This window comes from Engystomops pustulosus, chromosome 7 (assembly GCF_040894005.1).
Source record: "Engystomops pustulosus chromosome 7, aEngPut4.maternal, whole genome shotgun sequence".
Classification (NCBI taxonomy): Eukaryota; Metazoa; Chordata; class Amphibia; order Anura; family Leptodactylidae; genus Engystomops; species Engystomops pustulosus.
Genome location: NC_092417.1, coordinates 169832709 through 169854425, shown reverse-complemented (window position 1 = coordinate 169854425; position 21717 = coordinate 169832709). Strand labels below are relative to the sequence as shown.

At 40.7% G+C, this 21717-nt stretch overlaps 1 protein-coding gene across 2 annotated transcripts in view; it reads right to left on the bottom strand.

Annotated features, from left to right (window-relative positions):
• Nucleotides 1–486: 486 nt before the first annotated feature.
• The window catches only part of SLC6A5 (solute carrier family 6 member 5), a 48381-nt gene continuing 27150 nt past the window's right edge, over nucleotides 487–21717 (bottom strand). For both annotated transcript variants that reach the window (XM_072118934.1, XM_072118933.1), the window contains exons 10-16: nucleotides 19883–20007; nucleotides 19589–19701; nucleotides 19275–19406; nucleotides 19097–19196; nucleotides 12903–13003; nucleotides 8681–8848; nucleotides 487–6679 (exon numbers count right to left, since the gene is read on the bottom strand). In XM_072118934.1, coding sequence (XP_071975035.1) covers nucleotides 6524–6679; nucleotides 8681–8848; nucleotides 12903–13003; nucleotides 19097–19196; nucleotides 19275–19406; nucleotides 19589–19701; nucleotides 19883–20007 — 895 coding nt within the window. In that variant the 3' untranslated portion in view covers nucleotides 487–6523. The remainder of the gene's footprint in view (nucleotides 6680–8680; nucleotides 8849–12902; nucleotides 13004–19096; nucleotides 19197–19274; nucleotides 19407–19588; nucleotides 19702–19882; nucleotides 20008–21717) is intronic.

The window sequence follows — 21717 nt, the reverse complement described above, 5'->3', positions numbered from 1 at the left end:
AGCTGCACTCACTATTCTGCTGCTGGTGCAGTCACTGTGTACATACATGACATTACTTATCCTGTACTGATCCTGAGTTACATCCTGTATTATACTCCAGAGCTGCACTCACTATTCTGCTGCTGGTGCAGTCACTGTGTACATACATGACATTACTTATCCTGTACTGATCCTGAGTCACATCCTGTATTATACCCCAGGGCTGCACTCACTATTCTGTACTGTGTATGTACACAGTGACTGCACCAGCAGCAGAATAGTGAGTGCATCTCTTGGGTATAATGCAGGATGAAACTCAGGATCAGTACAGGATAAGTAATGTCATGTATGTACACAGTGACTGCACCAGCAGCAGAATAGTGAGTGCAGCTCTGGAGTATAATACAGGATGTAACTGAGGATCAGTACAGGATAAGTAATGTCATGTATGTACACAGTGACTGCACCAGCAGAATAGTGAGTGCAGCTCTGGAGTATAATACAGGATGTAACTGAGGATCAGTACAGGATAAGTAATGTCATGTATGTACACAGTGACTGCACCAGCAGCAGAATAGTGAGTGCAGCTCTGGGGTATAATACAGGATGTAACTCAGGATCAGTACAGGATAAGTAATGTCATGTATGTACACAGTGACTGCACCACCAGCAGAATAGTGAGTGCAGCTCTGGAGTATAATACAGGATGTAACTCAGGATCAGTACAGGATAAGTAATGTCATGTATGTACACAGTGACTGCACCAGCAGAATAGTGAGTGCAGCTCTGGGGTATAATACAGGATGTAACTCAGGATCAGTACAGGATAAGTAATGTCATGTATGTACACAGTGACTGCACCAGCTGCAGAATAGTGAGCGCAGCTCTGGGGTATAATACAGGATGTAACTCAGGATCAGTACAGGATAAGTAATGTCATGTATGTACACAGTGACTGCACCAGCAGCAGAATAGCGAGTGCAGCTCTGGTGTATAATACAGGATGTAACTCAGGATCAGTACAGGATAAGTAATGTCATGTATGTACACAGTGACTGCACCAGCAGCAGAATAGTGAGTGCAGCTCTGGGGTATAATACAGGATGTAACTCAGGATCAGTACAGGATAAGTAATGTCATGTATGTACACAGTGACTGCACCAGCAGCAGAATAGTGAGTGCAGCTCTGGAGTATAATACAGCATGTAGTATAAATAATACAATAGTGTGTACTACTACTATACTCAGTGTACTTGCAGTCCTATGTAAGGCTATAGATGATGCATTACTTTATACAGAGTAACATGACAGATTCAGCTCTGCTACATCTCCATCGGCATAGACCAATGTGTGACACACTCTATATTTCTGCCGCCTTCGTCGTAAGCGAAGGAATATTTACCGTACATTTAACACAAAGACAAAAGGAGGCCGACTTGAGGATGAAGTGTAACCCATAGACAGTAGTGCATGCGGCGGCCATGGGACGGCTCCTTTCATCCTCTCTCGCAGCCTCTTCCATCACATCTGATCACATGAACTGAGGAGACAGAGGAGGAGGTGGCGCTTTCCATCAGGATGTGGGGCTCATTACATATGGACAGGTGACATTTCGGATTGTTTTTTTTTTTGCAGATACAGTCCTGTCACCCAGTGATGAAAGGGGAGCGTCCTCCAACCTCCAGCGTGGAAGAGGCGAGAGCCATGGAAGGTGCAGCGCTCACATATTATAAGACCGATAATTATATCTACATCAGAAGTGGATTCAGAAAAGAGGGGTCACAAAATACCCTCCATCATATGTAGTGTCCCCACTATACCCCACTCCCCCCATCCAGCTGCAAAGAATTGGGGCCCCCATAGAAGGGTCTAGAACCATGAGAGTGGGATAGAAACAATGTAACAGTAATATAAGAGGCCAAGGTACATACATTGTATCGATTATTAAGGGGGGGCGGAATTAGAGGGACATGAGCCCTGGGCTGTATAAAAATTGCTGTCCAACTTTTTTATGGTATTTCCTTGGGAAAGAAGGGGTAGTCCCAGTTTAAGGACCTTTGGACCTTTATTATCTCTACAGGACAGTATCAAATATGGCGACTGGTTCAGGACGCCACAACCGCCTATACGTTAATCCGCGCCTGGGTTAACCTATAGGGTTAAGATAGAGCTTGGGACAATGAATACATGATAAGTTTTGGGGGTTCCCTCTAATATGATGTTGCATGGGAGTTATCAATTTCATAGCTCATTATTATAATATATCAATAAGGGGGGGGGGGTATTTCTGTATCGGATTATTCATGATTTGGGGGTCACTTGGATGAGGTCAATGTAGCTTTTAAATATATGAGTGATTTGGGGATTTATTTGAGTTATTATTGGATTTGGGGAACTGATCTATATCATAAATTGGGGGGGGGTCACATATCACCTGTTATTAATTTGGGGGTCAAGGTATATGTGAGTTAGGGGTCACCTCCCATATATGAAAGATCTAGGATCTAGATATATCTGAGTTCATTTGGGGTCACGTTCCATATATTAATCAGGGGTCTACTAATATATTTGGGGTCACGTTCCATATATTAATCAGGGGTCTAGTAATATATTTGGGGTTCATGTTTCATATATTCATCAGGGGTCTAGTAATATATTTGGGGTTCATGTTCCATATATTAATCAGGGGGTCTACTAATATATTTGGGGTTCATGTTCCATATATTAATCAGGGGTCTAGTAATATATTTGGGGTTCATGTTCCATATATTAATCAGGGGTCTACTAATATATTTGGGGTTCATGTTCCATATATTAATCAGGGAGTCTACTAATATATTTGGGGTTCACATTCCATATATTAATCAGGGAGTCTACTAATATATTTGGGGTTCATGTTCCATATATTAATCAGGGAGTCTACTAATATATTTGGGGTTCATGTTCCATATATGAATCGGGGGTCTAGTAATATATTTTGGGGTCACTTCTCAAATATCACTGATTTGGGAACAAAGGTATATATATAAGTTAGGGGTCACCTCCCTTATATCGATGACTAGATATTGGGGGTCATTTATCATATGACTAGGGGTCTAGTTATATGTTACTGAGTTGGGGTCTAGATGTGCAGGATATGAAGCACTTGGGGTTCATTTCCATTTCTGAATATTTGGGGTCCCGATACATACAGTGTATATGAATTAATTTTGAGTCAAGTTATATCTAAACAAGTTTGAGTTCAACACCCAATTATTTTCTAGGGGTGTAGCTTTTTGATGAGCCGGGGGGTCACTTCTAAATTTGAATAATTTGGGGATTATATATATATAAACATATGAGTTGAAGTTCACATCCTACATATCAATGATTAGGGATCCAATTATATCATTGAGCCTCAGTTACAACAATATGATTTGGGGGTCACATTCCAGTCAATGATTTGGGGGTCACATCCCATGTATCAGCGACTAGAGGGGGTCTGGGCACACAATTTGAGAGCAAATCAATACAATGTAGGTGCTTCCCAATTGGGACCCTTGGTCCTTTTTCCAATGATTCCCCCAAGGACGTCTATGGACACCATGTTTTTGGCAAAATGTCCAATTCCATTGAAGTAGCTGATCAACCAACCCCCCCCCCCACCCCCCACACTTCTGATATAAATATTATTATCTGCCCCTATGAATTAAGCAAATTTATATACAACAACTGAAGCCGTTGACCTCATCCCAGCAGACCCCTGTATAGGTCAGAGACATATGGCTTGGTATAGGAGAAGATGTCCATAAAGATTAATAGAACTATATATATAATATATAGACAGAGCTGGCTGCTATCGGGTTCTTCACTGAATAACACTTAGAATATATCATTGTAGAAAGACGACAGAGGGGGAGCGGGGGAAGGGCGAGAGACTACTACACACCACATCAAAGAACGGGATCTACTATTGGGGGCACAGATTGGAGCGGCTATAGAAAATTAGGCACAAATTATATGATGGCTTCTGGGGGAGGTGGGGGGGGGGGAAGAGATGGAAGAAAATTATTGGATGGGGTGAAATAATGTGACAATGTGCCGAGAGGTTTGGGACCTTCTCATGGAAGACAAAGGATTAGCACTTGGCAAATCAAGAGTGAGGATGGTTGTCCATTGCAAACCATCTACAGTAACCTTCATAGGGTAGTCACTGGGGGTCCACTGTGTGGGGTAGTCACTGGGGGTCCACTGGGTTCAAAGCATCCATCTGTTTCAATGGGCGTCCATTGGTTCCACTGGGAAACCACTGGTTGGTTTACTGGGTGTTCACTGGTGGTGACATACAGATATTGGTTTAATTGGGCATCTATGGATTTCAGTGGTTGCCCACCGATCCGATTTCTGATCCACTGTTTTTACTGAATGCCCATTAGTACAGTAAGTGTCCATTGATTTCATTGACATAAACTGGTTTTGATGAACATGTGTTGGTGTCTTTGGGCGTCTGCTCATTTCAAAGGGACCATTGGTGTCATCCAATGGTCTTCCTCGACATCCATTGATTTCAATGGGCGTCTTATGGTTGCATTGGCCATGGGTTGGTTTCAGTAGGCGTCTAGTGATTTCATTGGACATTAACTGGTATTTATTGGCTTCATTCATTGTTCTTTTGTATTGGGTAACACTGGAGTCAGTGGCCATCCAGTGTCTTGTCTATAGGGGGCCATTGGATTCAATGGGCATCCAAGGCTCTTGAAGAACATCAATACATTTTATTGGGCATCTTATGGTTCTATTGGCCACCCATTGCCTTCAGTAGGTATCAAATAATTTCTTTGGACATTAACTGGTTACATTTGGTATTTATTGGTGTAATTGATTATTATTTTACTTTTATCCGGTAACACTGGAGTCCGTGTCCATCCAGTGTCTCGTCCATTGATTTCAAAAGGGTCATCAAATTCAATGGGCATCCAAAGATCTTCCAGGACATCCATAAATTTCAATGAGTATGCATTGGTTTAATTGGTCACCCATTGAGTTCAGTGGCTGACCAATGGGTTCATTGTATTATCTTCAGATCTAGAGGTTTATATATGTGTCCATTGATGTTATGGGACATCCATTGGATTGAGTGTATTGGTTTAATAGGACATCCAATGACTCCAGCAGCTGACCAATGGTTTCTGTGGGTATCCATTGGATTTATGGAATGTTAGTTGGTTTCAGTGGTCATCCATTGTTTTCACTGGAAAACCATTGATTTCATTGGACACTAACTGGTATTAATAGGCATGTATTGGTTAAACTGAACATCCACTGGTTCCAATGGTTTATTATTATTCTATTGAGTTCACTGAAAATCAGTATCGCTCATTGATAAATCTTCTACATGCCCCTTTAAGACAATAAAGAGGTTGTACAACCCCTTTAATTAGTCTTTTTTCTTAAGTAAATCTCATTTATATTACTTTTACATCAGTCAGTAAAAACCCATCGCACAACCATTTGTGGAAGCCACTGAACGCCCAAGGTACATGGGTGCCTACTATTCGATGGTGTGTTACATGTGAAAGAGCCGTTTTACTTTGCATAGTAGACAGGATAGACCCTGCGAAGAGGCGAGACAGGTAGAAAGCCAAATAATAACCCTAGCAGAGAGCATAAAAGTAGGAATGAGTTAAGGATTTAGATAGATAGTGGTGTTGGGTCCATTCTAGGACTATGACGTCCCCTTGGCAAATTCATGGAAGACCTTAGTGTTTCATCTTGTTGGACAAATTAGTGAAGTTTTTAGATTATATCGCATGTCATATCATATAATGATATTTTTGTGCTTTGAGAAGTCAATGGAGCAGTTAGGAGTGTTTTCATTATTCCCGGTCAGGGTACATCGAGGAGAGACAACTCAAAGTCAACTGGATGGAAAGACGTTACTCCGTTTCACCAAATTCCTTCCTTAGACCAACATTTTCTTTTCCATAGACTCTACTTCCCCTTCCGTAAACCTTCAACACTTCAATCCCATTGGTTCATCCGTCAACCCATAGACCCAACAAAGCCACAAAAATGAGTGTTGGAATTTCTCCAAACCTTCTCAGCCTTTCCAGTTGGCTTTGATTTGCCTCTGCTTGATACATCTTGGACCTGGCTCTGAGATACATCCGGACCAGAACCAGCCCGGGCTACTGGGAAAGATGCCATTGACAGTGGAGAAGGTAATGATAGTTCTTTGCTTTCCAATGAAATGGCTCACACGCTATATAATACTCTTATATAATGACTACTCTATTCCTCTATAAAATAAAATTACTTACTGCAGCTGGACAATCATCGTCAGAGGCACTGCTGATATTTGGCAGTCAAACAAAAGGTTGTGGACACTATGGAGAAGCAACGAATGTGCAAGGCGGTCAGTTTAGGTGTTGGCTACAGCATGCAACAAGGGATCCTACTGTTTATCTAAGAGGCCACCTGCACGGTCAGATAAGGAGGAAGAAGAAGACGGATGTAATGAGGAATGTGGACAGCCTGTACAACAGAGGTACAGACACCATATGTACTAGCATTGTGTGCCCAGCTCCATATCCTTGGGGGGAAGTTTCAGGCCAAGTGAGGAGGTGCCCAATGGATCGATCATGTTCTTGTAACGTTCTCCACGGTGCTTGGACAGGAACGGGCCCCAATCTGGCTGCGGAGAGCAAACCAACTTCAGCCTCTGCAATGTACAACAGAAGAGCCATTAATATATATTGATACAATGTAACTAATTACAACGTTAACTATTGTTCTTAGGCATTTGGTGGAACCAATGAAAAACGTTCTTCCGAGTTATCAATATAGAAAATTGGGAACGTGTTAACGTATGTGTGTGACACGCAACTGGATCCAATCTTTATCCCATGAGGGACTGGGCTTATATCAAATGAGAGCTGGTGGCAGCCTACTGGGCTGATAAGGTTCTGTTTCACTGAGGCTAGTGAAAGGGTCTTTCAGGGGTCATATGGGCCATATCTGAAGGTTGTGTGGACACCCCTAACTCACTTCCTGCGCCTACCAGAACCTGTGCGTTCGGAGAGTGTCTATAAAAGGATAATTAATTGACTTTGTGTAACCCTTAGGGACCCAGAAAATATCACGTTTCATCACAGCGGCCATTGCCTAAAATATTTCTGCTTCAGCCATTACTTGCTGGGGGATCAGATATATTGGGGCACATTTACTATCCCGTCCGGAAGAGTTCCCAAAAGTGCATTGTCCGTGTATGATGCCCTGTGCCGTGATTCACTAAGATCGTGCGCCCGATATCCTGCATGTGTCGCTTCCCCGCTCAGGTCCGCAGGAGTTCACCTTCTTCTTCCTGGTGCATGTAAGTGCATGGCTTGCGACACAATTCGAAAGTTATAACCCGAATCAGTCGGATCATCCAACGGGCCGCTCCCCGATTTGTGTCCCATGAAAGCCACTGCGCCAAAATCCAAGCATGTGCGCCAAAATCCCCTTCTAAATACCTGTCCCAGCATTGCGATCCCCGAAAACCTGACGGAAATGCGGCCGTGGGACTATTAGTAAATAAGCCCCATTGTTCTCTCTTTCATGCCTGGGACCTTGGACTCACCCTGTGCATTGATAGGGGTTGTAGTCCCAACAGAGAGAAGTCACTGAGGGTCATTTACCTTAGAATTTTCTCTTTTTTTTCTCTTACTTTTGTGACTTTTTTGGTACATTTGATTGGCGGCTAAATTTGCAACTTTTTCCACTCGTCTAGCAAAGTTGGTCGAATTTTTCAGTGTTGCGCTTGATCTATCTTTAAAATCCAGATGTGAACGTATGAAAAAGTCACAATTTTGCCCCAAATTGAGGTTTAAGAATCGCAAATAAATTCCAGTCTTGACCAGGTGTGGGGAAAATTTTAGAAGAAGTTGCAGAAGAGTTTGAGACTTTTGTGCGACTTCTCTAACAAAAAGTCACAGAAACCCCACAGACTCTAAGATACATCAAACCCTGGAAAAAACAAGAAAAGACGAGCACAAACGTCATGACTAAAGACTAAATCTCTGCAGCCTTGGGCCATGTATGACCGGCAGGACCCATGAGAAGCCGTTACATCTGATTTCCGATTTTTAAGCAAAGCTTCACGTCCACTTTTTCCTCAATTACATCCTCCGGTTTCCCAGACATTGGGAGCGTGAAAGTAATTGAATTTGTGTTTATATGATAATCCCCCGTAGTGTACAGTCCCCGCTAAATAAGGAACCGGCGCTCAAAATGAGATTCTAATTATCTGCGAATGATCCTTCGCCAGGTGAACGGTGATGAAGAACGGGTTTCGTGTTATTTGCAGGGGGAGGGGGGACCCAGGCATCAAATGACAAAGAGTCTCGACTCCCGGCGTCATAAACAGAACAATTATTTGGTTTATTCGCTATTAAAATAAATTGAGCTTCTGATGTCATTATTTTTAATCTCCGTTAAATTGCCAATTTGACTCCTCGACCTCCCAAGTGGGGAGTCGTAAATACAATGGATTGGGCCGGGCCGGAGCTGGGAGGGGGCGAGGTGCTTGTCCGTGACAAAGTGCATTGTAATCTTTTTATAATCCAGCTGTTCCGCTGCCGCCGGAGTCTTGGATGTTTCTCCGTGCGATGGGCAGAAATAATCAGTGTTTAGTATTCAAAACCCGCGTCCGCCTAATGATGGAGACGCACGCGGCTCCTACCTCTATGAAGCTGCCCGGCGCCAGATGCATCTTGATGACAAACATGATGGGAATCCAGATGACGGAGCAGGCCAACATCAGCCACCCCAGGACCATGGACCACGTAGGGTAGTGATAGGAGCCATAGGTCATCGGCTCCCACTGGTAGAAGCTGAAGCACAAGATGAACTGGGAGGGAAGCAAAGGGTTAAATATCAGGCAAGAAGAAGATATTGTAATAAAGGGGAGAAATATACAAGTGGGGGGGGGGGGCAAATAATATAATCCATAATAAATCTCACAGACAACGGTATATTTCAATATTGTGTGTATAATCTCTGTACTGTGACATCATTGTGTGTATTATTCCTGTACTGTGACATCACTGTGTGTATTATCTCTGTACTGTGACATCACTATGTGTATTATCCCTGTACTGTGACATCACTGTGTGTATTATCCCTGTACTGTGACATCACTGTGTGTATTATCCCTGTACTGTGACATCACTGTGTGTATTATCCCTGTACTGTGACATCACTGTGTGTATTATCCCTGTACTGTGACATCACTGTGTGTATTATCCCTGTACTGTGACATCACTGTGTGTATTATCTCTGTACTGTGACATCACTGTGTGTATTATCCCTGTACTGTGACATCACTGTGTGTATTATCCCTGTACTGTGACATCACTGTGTGTATTATCCCTGTACTTTGACATCACTGTGTGTATTATCCCTGTACTGTGACATCACTGTGTGTATTATCCCTGTACTGTGATATCACTGTGTGTATTATCCCTGTACTGTGACATCACTGTGTGTATTATCCCTGTACTGTGACATCACTGTGTGTATTATCCCTGTACTGTGACATCACTGTGTGTATTATCCCTGTACTGTGACATCACTGTGTGTATTATCCCTGTACTGTGATATCACTGTGTGTAGTATCTCTGTACTGTGACATCACTGTGTGTATTATCCCTGTACTGTGACATCACTGTGTGTAGTATCCCTGTACTGTGACATCACTGTGTATTCTCCCTGTACTGTGACATCACTGTGTGTATTATCCCTTTACTGTGACATCACTGTGTGTATTATCCCTGTACTGTGACATCACTGTGTGTATTATCCATGTACTGTGACATCACTGTGTGTATTATCTCTGTACTGTGACATCACTGTGTGCATTATCCCTGTACTGTGACATCACTGTGTGTATTATCCCTGTACTGTGACATCACTGTGTGTATTATCTCTGTATTGTGACATCACTGTGTGTATTATCCCTGTACTGTGACATCACTGTGTGTATTATCCCTGTACTGTGACATCACTGTGTGTATTATCCCTGTACTGTGACATCACTGTGTGTATTATCCCTGTACTGTGACATCACTGTGTGTATTATCCCTGTACTTTGACATCACTGTGTGTATTATCCCTGTACTGTGACATCACTGTGTGTATTATCCCTGTACTGTGATATCACTGTGTGTATTATCCCTGTACTGTGACATCACTGTGTGTATTATCCCTGTACTGTGACATCACTGTGTGTATTATCCCTGTACTGTGACATCACTGTGTGTATTATCCCTGTACTGTGATATCACTGTGTGTAGTATCTCTGTACTGTGACATCACTGTGTGTATTATCCCTGTACTGTGACATCACTGTGTGTAGTATCCCTGTACTGTGACATCACTGTGTATTCTCCCTGTACTGTGACATCACTGTGTGTATTATCCCTTTACTGTGACATCACTGTGTGTATTATCCCTGTACTGTGACATCACTGTGTGTATTATCCATGTACTGTGACATCACTGTGTGTATTATCTCTGTACTGTGACATCACTGTGTGCATTATCCCTGTACTGTGACATCACTGTGTGTATTATCCCTGTACTGTGACATCACTGTGTGTATTATCTCTGTATTGTGACATCACTGTGTGTATTATCCCTGTACTGTGACATCACTGTGTGTATTATCCCTGTACTGTGACATCACTGTGTGTATTACCCCTGTACTGTGACATCACTGTGTGTATTATCCCTGTCCTGGGACATCACTGTGTGTATTCTCCTTGTACTATGGCATCACATTACATTACAAATCTCATGACCCTATGACAACACTTCTTGCTCCATGGCGGCTCATTATTCTGATGGGAATATCTTTAGCAACTAATGACATAAACGACCTAATTGTGTATTTGTATTCGAAAAATAAAAGCTGCATTGTGATTGGTTACCATATGGATGCATACCTCAACCAATTTACCTTTGCTTCAATAATATAAATTTCCAGTGCCAGGAAGTGTTGTCATAGGGACTGGCCTCTCTATGTAACATAAGGCGTAACACAGTATTATATCCCTATTCCTCGCATGTTATAAAGCTGTGGATTATCCTGGGTGCTCTGCAGGGATCCATCACCCTTCACCCTCCATTATTCTTACATGTCCAGGCTCAGGTGTGAAACACAAATTCTAATTAATGAAGCAAATTAATAACGTAGAATTGTAAATATGACAAAATCAGGGAAGATCCACATAATATCTGCATCACCAGGGATAATGTAGAGTGTATGGAGTATACAGGGACACAGGACTCTGCTGCCACCCAGTGCCTCAAAATGGGAACTGCACCTCCATCAGCATTAAAAGAGGATGCTGCTTCCTGCTGTACCCAATGCTGAGGCTGATTATATAGTATTTATATAACACAGAATACATATCCTATAGCCTCTATATAGTGAATAGTACAGAAGCCCTATATGCAGTAAATTATATATATTTGGGGTATGGAGGGAGGGTTATAAAGGAGTCTCCTGACCAAAAGACCATAGACTCAAAAACAAAAAGTTGCAAAGGTCGCCATCTAGTGGTCAGAGCGCTGATGACACTGTACCCTTACAGATTCAGGCTGCCCCCCTGTATATTGTGTACATGGATTAGCAGAGTCCATTGTGTAATACCTTCCGGATATTGTGCAGTATATGTCCCCTATAGCTCTACAGTGAACGGATCTCAGATGTAATTGTAGTATATTCCTGCACTGTCCATTGTGCATGGTGGTGGAATTTACTATATATTTTATCCTATGGTGTCCTGTATATTCTGTCACTGCACTGTTACTTACCTCCAGATACAATTATAAGCCTATATGTGCAATGGTCTGTACGCTATTGTATGCAGAGGTGTACCAGTCAGGAGGGGAGTTGAGCCTCTTGCCTCAGGCAGCACCATCTGCAGCAACATGGGGGGCAGCAGTCATCTGCTACATGGCAGAACCTGACACCCTCAGGCAGCAGAATGTGAATAGTATATATAATGTATATGTAATCTATATGTGTTCTGTATGTGCACTGTCCACAGGATAGGGGACAACTTGCTGATCAGTGATGGGACCAGCACAGATCATAAGAACGGGGACCGTTGTACCCACAATGAACATGGCAGCCACTAGTACATGTACCCACAGCTCTATTCATTCCTATGGCACTGAGGGATGTAACCAAGCACCAAACATTGTGAATGGAGGGGAGCACACAAGCTCCATACAATGTACCACATTCGCTTGATCTCAGATCAGTCTGACTTGTCCCCACACTTGGAACCCAATGCTATTGGGTAGTGACTATAATACCACTTTATTCCAAAATTATGCTGTTAGATAATACAACTGGCCCCACAAAAAACAAGTCCCAAATATTATGTTTGGGCCTTAAGTTATATAAAAGGGAATGATCCCAAGTTGAAAAGTTATCCCCAGAAAAAAGGGACAACATGTTGACCATAGGGACCCCACCCATCACAAGAACAGGGGTCCCAAAATACAGGTTGAGCATGTACACGATGAGTCCCTTCACTCTATTGGAGTGTCAGTGTCCTCAGCGCACTGATACTGTTGAATATGCTGCAGGACATGGGGCACCCAGGATGGTGGGGGCCCTGGGGCTCGCACCCCAGATGCCCACCTTATAATCCGGTCCTGTGTACACTCCTGCTGACATGGCAGGAGATAAAAGAGCATTGTATTTGATTATTGCATCAATCCCCCACTCTACAGGGAATGGGACCGCCATGTTTGTGATGGGTGGGAGGTCACTGTGGTCAGAGCCCTGATGATGATTGCACCCTGTACTGTGAATAGGGATAAGCCATGTACATGGTAAAAGTGAACGTAACCAGTTTTCATCCCAAAAGTCCATCCCTTCTCCTTACGGTCAGAATAGTCGGCGTGACAAAGGCCCAGCAAATCTTCCAGAAGCGATTCGGCTGAAATCCAATCATCATCTCTATGTCTTCACAGAATCTCTGCAGACCTGAGGCCACCAGCAAAACATAAAGGTTTTTGTTAGACCCAAAAATGTACAAGTAATGTAACGGCGCCCGCTCCTGTATCACCCCCCAGAGGGAGCACCCAGCTCTGAGAACAGACCTATGCTAATGTTATTAATATTCATGTGACCGAGTACAAGAAAAGACGGGAACAGACAGAATCCAGATGAAAGATGACGAGGAATGTGCCAAAAAAAAAAACTGGAAGAATATAACTGCGCCATCTGGTGGTGGGATGAGAGAATGCAACTCAACTGGAAATCTGGGATTGTGCTGGATCATCAAATGCTACAAACATAATGCAGCAGAATTAGTGGTAATTACGTATACTAGATGCAACTATATATAATCTGCTATCTACTGGTTGGTTTTGAAGTGACACACACACACTTCTACTACATTTGACTCTTGAAGGGGTCCTTCTCAACACAACAATTACAAGTTTGGACCCCTCCTGTTCACTGGGTCCAGAAGAGCCCCTCTAAGTATATAATGCATAATGTTATTCTGCCCTTCATCCCCAGGCTATGAATCCTTCCAAGAGCCACCACTAGAGGGCGAAACAGAACAGCGGAGGAAACATCACAAAATAAAACTTAAAAACTTATTAAAACTTTTTTAAAAGCATCTAAAAACCGCAAGTGAAATAAAATCTCTTGTAATGTCTTTGCTAATGCAGGTGTAATCTGTGTAAATCAGCTTTGTGTAGAGTCTCCAGGCGTCTGATCCTCCACTTTCCTGGTAACACATATGTCTTATGATGGTTTTAATGTTCCTCTTGGGAGCAGTAAACAGAAAATGGCGCCGTCTTTAACACAAGTGAAGATCGTAAAATTAAAACAGCAGCAATTCCAGATGCAAACTGTTTCTAGCTATTTATATAGAGACTCCCAGATGGGTGAAGACAACATCATCGCAACATCCAGCCATAAAGCGGAGAATATCAGGGCATTACATGGGATGTAAGTCTACAAATCCAATATACCGCCCCTAGATGACAGGACCCCACGATGTACCGCTCTATACATGGAATAGTAATGGGGGAGACAGAACAAAAAGACTCCAGACCAAAATATATATAAAGCATTCTCACTATCACTGCCCCCTATGTACAAGAATATAACTACTATAATACTGCCCCCTATGTACAAGAATATAACTACTATAATACTGCCTCTATGTACAAGAATATAACTACTATAATACTGCCCCCTATGTACAAGAATATAACTACTATAATACTGCCCCCTATGTACAAGAATATAACTACTATAATACTGCCCCCTATGTACAAGAATATAACTACTATAATACTGCCTCCTATGTACAGGAATATAACTACTATAATACTGCCCCTATGTACAGGAATATAACTACTATAATACTGCCCCATATGTACAGGAATATAACTACTATAATACTGCCCCCTATGTACAAGAATATAACTACTATAATACTGCCCCCTATGTACAAGAATATAACTACTATAATACTGCCCCCTATGTACAGGAATATAACTACTATAATACTGCCCCCTATGTACAGGAATATAACTACTATAATACTGCCCCCTATGTACAAGAATATAACTACTATAATACTGGCCCCTATGTACAAGAATATAACTACTATAATACTGCCACCTATGTACAGGAATATAACTACTATAATACTGCCTCTATGTACAAGAATATAACTACTATAAAACTGCCCCCTATGTACAAGAATATAACTACTATAATACTGCCCCCTATGTACAAGAATATAACTACTATAATACTGCCCCCTACGTACAAGAATATAACTACTATAATACTGCCCCCTATGTACAAGAATATAACTACTATAATACTGCCCCCTATGTACAGGAATATAACTACTATAATACTGCCCTCTATGTACAAGGATATAACTACTATAATACTGCCCCATATGTACAAGACTATAACTACTATAATACTGCCCCCTATGTACAAGAATATAACTACTATAATACTGCCCCTATGTACAAGAATATAACTACTATAATACTGCCCCCTATGTACAAGAATATAACTACTATAATACTGCCTCCTATGTAAAAGAATATAACTACTATAATACTGCCCCCTATGTACAAGAATATAACTACTATAATACTGCCCCCTATGTACAAGAATATAACTACTATAATACTGCCCCCTATGTACAAGAATATAACTACTATAATACTGCCTCCTATGTACAAGAATATAACTACTATAATACTGCCCCTATGTACAAGAATATAACTACTATAATACTGCCTCTATGTACAAGAATATAACTACTATAATACTGCCCCCTATGTACAAGAATATAACTACTATAATACTGCCCCCTATGTACAAGAATATAACTACTATAATACTGCCTCTATGTACAAGAATATAACTACTATAATACTGCCCCCTATGTACAAGAATATAACTACTATAATACTGCCCCTATGTACAGGAATATAACTACTATAATACTGCCCCCTATGTACAAGAATATAACTACTATAATACTTCCCCCTATGTACAAGAATATAACTACTATAATACTTCCCCCTATGTACAAGAATATAACTACTATAATACTGCCCCCTATGTACAGGAATATAACTACTATAATACTGCCCCCTATGTACAAGACTATAACTGTTATAATACTGCCCCTATGTACAGGAATATAACTACTATAATACTGCCCCTATGTACAAGAATGTAACTACTATAATACTGCCCCCTATGTACAAGAATATAACTACTATAATACTGCCCCCTATGTACAAGAATATAACTACTATAATACTGCCCCCTATGTACAAGAATATAACTACTATAATACTGCCCCCTATGTACAAGAATATAACCACTATAATACTGCCCCCTATGTACAAGAATATAACTACTATAATACTGCCCCATATGTACAAGAATATAACTACTATAATACTGCCCCCTATGTACAAGAATATAACTACTATAATACTACCCCCTATGTACAGGAATATAACTACTATAATACTGCCCCCTATGTACAAGAATGTAACTACTATAATACTGCTCCCTATGTACAAGAATATAACTACTATAATACTGCTCCCTATGTACAAGAATATAACTAATATAATACTGTCCCTTATGTACAAGAATATAACTACTATAATACTGCCCCCTATGTACAGGAATATAACTACTATAATACTGCCCCCTATGTACAAGACTATAACTGTTATAATACTGCTCCTATGTACAGGAATATAACTACTATAATACTGCCCCCTATGTACAAGAATATAACTACTATAATACTGCCCCCTATGTACAAGAATATAACTACTATAATACTGCCCCCTATGTACAAGAATATAACTAATATAATACTGCCCCTATGTACAAGAATATAACTACTATAATACTGCCCCCTATGTACAAGAATATAACTACTATAATACTACCCCCTATGTACAAGAATATAACTACTATAATACTGCCCCCTATGTACAAGAATATAACTACTATAATACTGCCCCCTATGTACAAGAATATAACTACTATAATACTGCCCCCTATGTACAAGAATATAACTACTATAATACTGCCCCCTATGTACAAGAATATAACTACTATAATACTGCCCCCTATGTACAAGAATATAACTACTATAATACTGCCCCCTATGTGCAGGAATATAACTACTATAATACTGCCCTCTATGTACAAGAATATAACTACTATAATACTACCCCCTATGTACAAGAATATAACTACTATAATACTGTCCCCTATGTACAGGAATATAACTACTAAAATACTGCCCCCTATGTACAAGAATATAACTACTATAATACTGCCCCCTATGTACAAGAATATAACCACTATAATACTGCCCCCTATGTACAAGAATATAACTACTATAATACTGCCCCCTATGTACAGGAATATAACTACTATAATACTGCCTCCTATGTACAAGAATATAACTACTATAATACTGCCCCCTATGTACAAGAATATAACTACTATAATGCTGCCCCCTACGTACAAGAATATAACTACTATAATACTGCCCCCTACGTGCAAGAATATAACTACTATAATACTGCCCCCTATGTACAAGAATATAACTACTATGATACTGCCCCCTATGTACAAGAATATAACTACTATAATACTGCCCCCTATGTACAAGAATATAACTACTATAATACTGCCCCCTATGTACAAGAATATAAGTACTATAATACTGCCCCCGATATACAAGAATATAAGTACTATAATACTGCCCCCTATGTACAAGAATATAACTACTATAATACTGCCCCCTATGTACAAGAATATAACTACTATAATACTGCCCCTATGTACAAGAATATAACTACTATAATACTGCCCCCTATGTACAGGAATATAACTACTATAATACTGCCCCCTATGTACAAAAATATAACTACTATAATACTGCCCCCTATGTACAGGAATATAACTACTATAATACTGCCCCTTATGTACAGGAATATAACTACTATAATACTGCTCCCTATGTACAGGAATATAACTACTATAATACCGCCTCCTATGTACAAGAATATAACTACTATAATACTGCCCCCTATGTACAAGAATATAACTACTATAATACTGCCCCCTATGTACAAGAATATAACTACTATAATACTGCCCCCTATGTACAGGAATATAACTACTATAATACTGCCCCCTATGTACAAGAATATAACTACTATAATACTGCCCCCTATGTACAAGAATATAACTACTATAATACTGCCCTCCTGTGTACAAGAATATAACTACTATAATACTGCCCTCTATGTACAAGAATATAACTACTATAATACTGCCCCCTATGTACAAGAATATAACTACTATAATACTGCCCCTATGTACAAGAATATAACTACTATAATACTGCCCCCTATGTACAAGAATATAACTACTATAATACTGCCCCCTATGTACAGGAATATAACTACTATAATACTGCCCCCTATGTACAGGAATATAACTACTATAATACTGCCCCCTATATACAAGAATATAACTACTATAATACTGCCCCTATGTACAAGAATATAACTACTATAATACTGCCCCCTATGTACAATAATATAACTACTATAATACTGCCCCTATGTACAAGAATATAACTACTATAATACTGCCCCCTATGTACAAGAATATAACTACTATAATACTGCCCCCTATGTACAGGAATATAACTACTATAATACTGCCCCCTATGTACAAGAATATAACTACTATAATACTGCCCCCTATGTACAAGAATATAACTACTATAATACTGCCCTCCTGTGTACAAGAATATAACTACTATAATACTGCCCTCTATGTACAAGAATATAACTACTATAATACTGCCCCCTATGTACAAGAATATAACTACTATAATACTGCCCCTATGTACAAGAATATAACTACTATAATACTGCCCCCTATGTACAAGAATATAACTACTATAATACTGCCCCCTATGTACAGGAATATAACTACTATAATACTGCCCCCTATGTACAGGAATATAACTACTATAATACTGCCCCCTATATACAAGAATATAACTACTATAATACTGCCCCTATGTACAAGAATATAACTACTATAATACTGCCCCCTATGTACAATAATATAACTACTATAATACTGCCCCTATGTACAAGAATATAACTACTATAATACTGCCCCCTATGTACAAGAATATAACTACTATAATACTGCCCCCTATGTACAGGAATATAACTACTATAATACTGCCCCCTATGTACAAGAATATAACTACTATAATACTGCCTCCTATGTACAGGAATATAACTACTATAATACTGCCCCCTATGTACAGGAATATAACTACTATAATACAGCCCCCTATGTACAAGAATATAACTACTATAATACTTCCTCTATGTACAAGAATATAACTACTATAATACTGCCCCCTATGTACAGGAATATAACTACTATAATACTGCCCCCTATGTACAGGAATATAACTACTATAATACTGCTCCTGTGACATGTGATACTTCTTACCATATATGTAGCAAATTCCCACCAACTCGAATATGGCAATGATCACTAGTGAGTAGGAGGCTGCGTAGGTGTCCACCAGTTGTAGCATGTAAATTCCTCCCTGGAAAACCAAAAAGTGATGATGAGGATTTCAGTCGTGAGACATCCTGTATCCGGTGGTCCCTGTGGGGTCACTGACCTGTGTGATCATCGGGAAGCCCATGATGAAGAAGGCCACACAGCAGACCAGGGTGAAGAGGGGCTTGTGCGTCCGCAGATATTTGGGGAATTCATCCGCAACTGAAGTCACAATTGTCTCAATTGTAGCAAACTAAAGCAAGAGGAGAATACAGTGAGGAGAGATATTGCGGAGGTATCGGTGCCTCGTGCCTCAGGGGCGTCGCTGTGCTGGATGGCGGATAATGGGTGTCACCACCCAGCCCTGTATACACCTGGCATAGGAGGATATTCATCCATACTGGATATTCCCTATATTATAATATCAGCTCTCACCATCGTGTCCAATCCTAATGTAAGAAGCATAAGGAAGAATATTATCGCCCAAAATGGAGACAGCGGCAGTCGGGTCAGCGCCTCGGGGTAGACGACAAAAGCAATACCTGGACCTGCGGAGAAAATGAGGGAAGCTGAAGCTATTCTCTAGATAAGTAAATAGTTGTTCCTTGTGGGTGGTATTAAAATACTCATGGGAGGGGTCAAAAAGAGGGTGTGGCTTCTTATATCAATCCATGTCAATGTGTAATAGGAGAAGACTTTGTGTACAGTGTTTTGTTTTGTTTTTCTTACCTTGATCTGCAACTTTTTCGATGTTTACTTTTAGCTCATTTGCCATAAATCCGATGACGGAAAAGATGACAAATCCGGCAAATATACTGGTGGCGCTGTTAGTGCAAGTGACGATCAGCGTGTCCCTGCGAGAGGGGAGAGAAGGAGAGACAAGTCACACACATGACCCCAGCGCTACATACACAATTAAGGAGAAACAATGGGGCAGATTTACTTACCCGGCCCATTCGCGATCCAGCAGCGCATTCTCTGGGGTGGATTCGGGTCCGGCCGGGATTCACTAAGATAGTTCCTCCGACATCCACCAGGTGGCACTGCTGCACTGAAGTTCCCCGGAACGCACTGAAGTTCACACTTTTTTTTTTAAAATGCGGTGGTTTTTCCGAATCCGTCGGGTTTTTGTTCGGCCACGCCCCCCGATTTCCGTCACGTGCATGCCAGCGCCAATGCGCCACAATCCGATCGCGTGCGCCAAAATCCCGGGGCAATTCAGGGAAAATCGGCGCAAATCGGAAATATTCGGGTAACACGGCGGGAAAACGCAAATCGGGCCCTAAGTAAATGACCCCCAATGTATCCAAACTTCGATACCTTTTTGGTTTTCAAAAAACGGCAAATGGTTCAATACTGGGAATTTCTTGCGGTTCGATAGCGCACATGATTGATGCTCCACCAATTACAAGAGAAAATACATGCTGAGTGAGCAGGGAGCAGGGAGATTCTGTGCTGGGGCACTCTAACCCTTCTCCGCAATCTTCCTTCTCACTCAGCTACTAATATAGTCACCACTGAGCTGATGCAGCAATGTAACACTCATGGTCCAATCACAGGTGTTTAACCGAGCCATTTAAATTCCCCTTCCACTATGGTCTGCACCCCTGTGCTCCTCTCGTCGGGTACACTGATCATTTTGGGTTCCAATCAGGACCCCAGGGTTGTCCATAGTGAGAGTCTGTAAAATCCTGTCGCACAGGATCTTACAGTCTCTGTGTCAGCCTAGGCATCTGCATAGACTGACACTGATAATATCCTGCAGTACTAATGTATTGCAAGGTACAGGGATGGTTTTAGACAAATTGGGGCCCTGGGCAAAACTAAATGTGGGCCCCAATGAAACTGTTTTATGAGCAGTCACTGTCAGTAAGAGGCTCCTTTAGCCCTGCACAATAATAACACTTAGTAGTTACACACAGGAGTAGGTAAGTATCTGTAATATGGGATTGTAGGGGAATCTTATAGGAGACAGATGATACAAGATAAATATGAAACATAATTTAGATTTATAGACAGATGATGAAGGGGGCCCTTTTTAGGACAGGGGGCCCCAGGCAAATACCCTGTTTGCCACCCCCTAACTCTGGCCCTGGCAGGGTATTATAATGAACAAGCAGTCTCATGATATCTTGTTCATGTCCAATAGTGGGACAGTTAAAGGAAAAAATAATTATTTTAAATGCAAATAGATCAAAAAAATAATTAAAAATGCCCCCATTACATAAAAAAGTTACATATAATTGAAAAAAGTGAAAATCATCACACAAACCCTACATATATGATAATTGTTGTGTCCGTAACAACTAATACAATACATCTGTATCTTTACTGAACCTGCACAACATATGCCATAAAAATAAAACGCCAAAAAAATAGATTTTTACCTATTTCGTTCTACGAAAAAATGCAGTAAAAAGTGATTTTAAAAAATCTACTCCAGAATAGGTGTAAAGTACAGCGTGTCCCCCCAAAAAGTAAGCCCTCAATCAAAAGTGTTATACCTCTTGGAAGAGGGTGATGCAAAAACTATAGATTTTTCCCAAAATTTTGGTTTTTTTCTG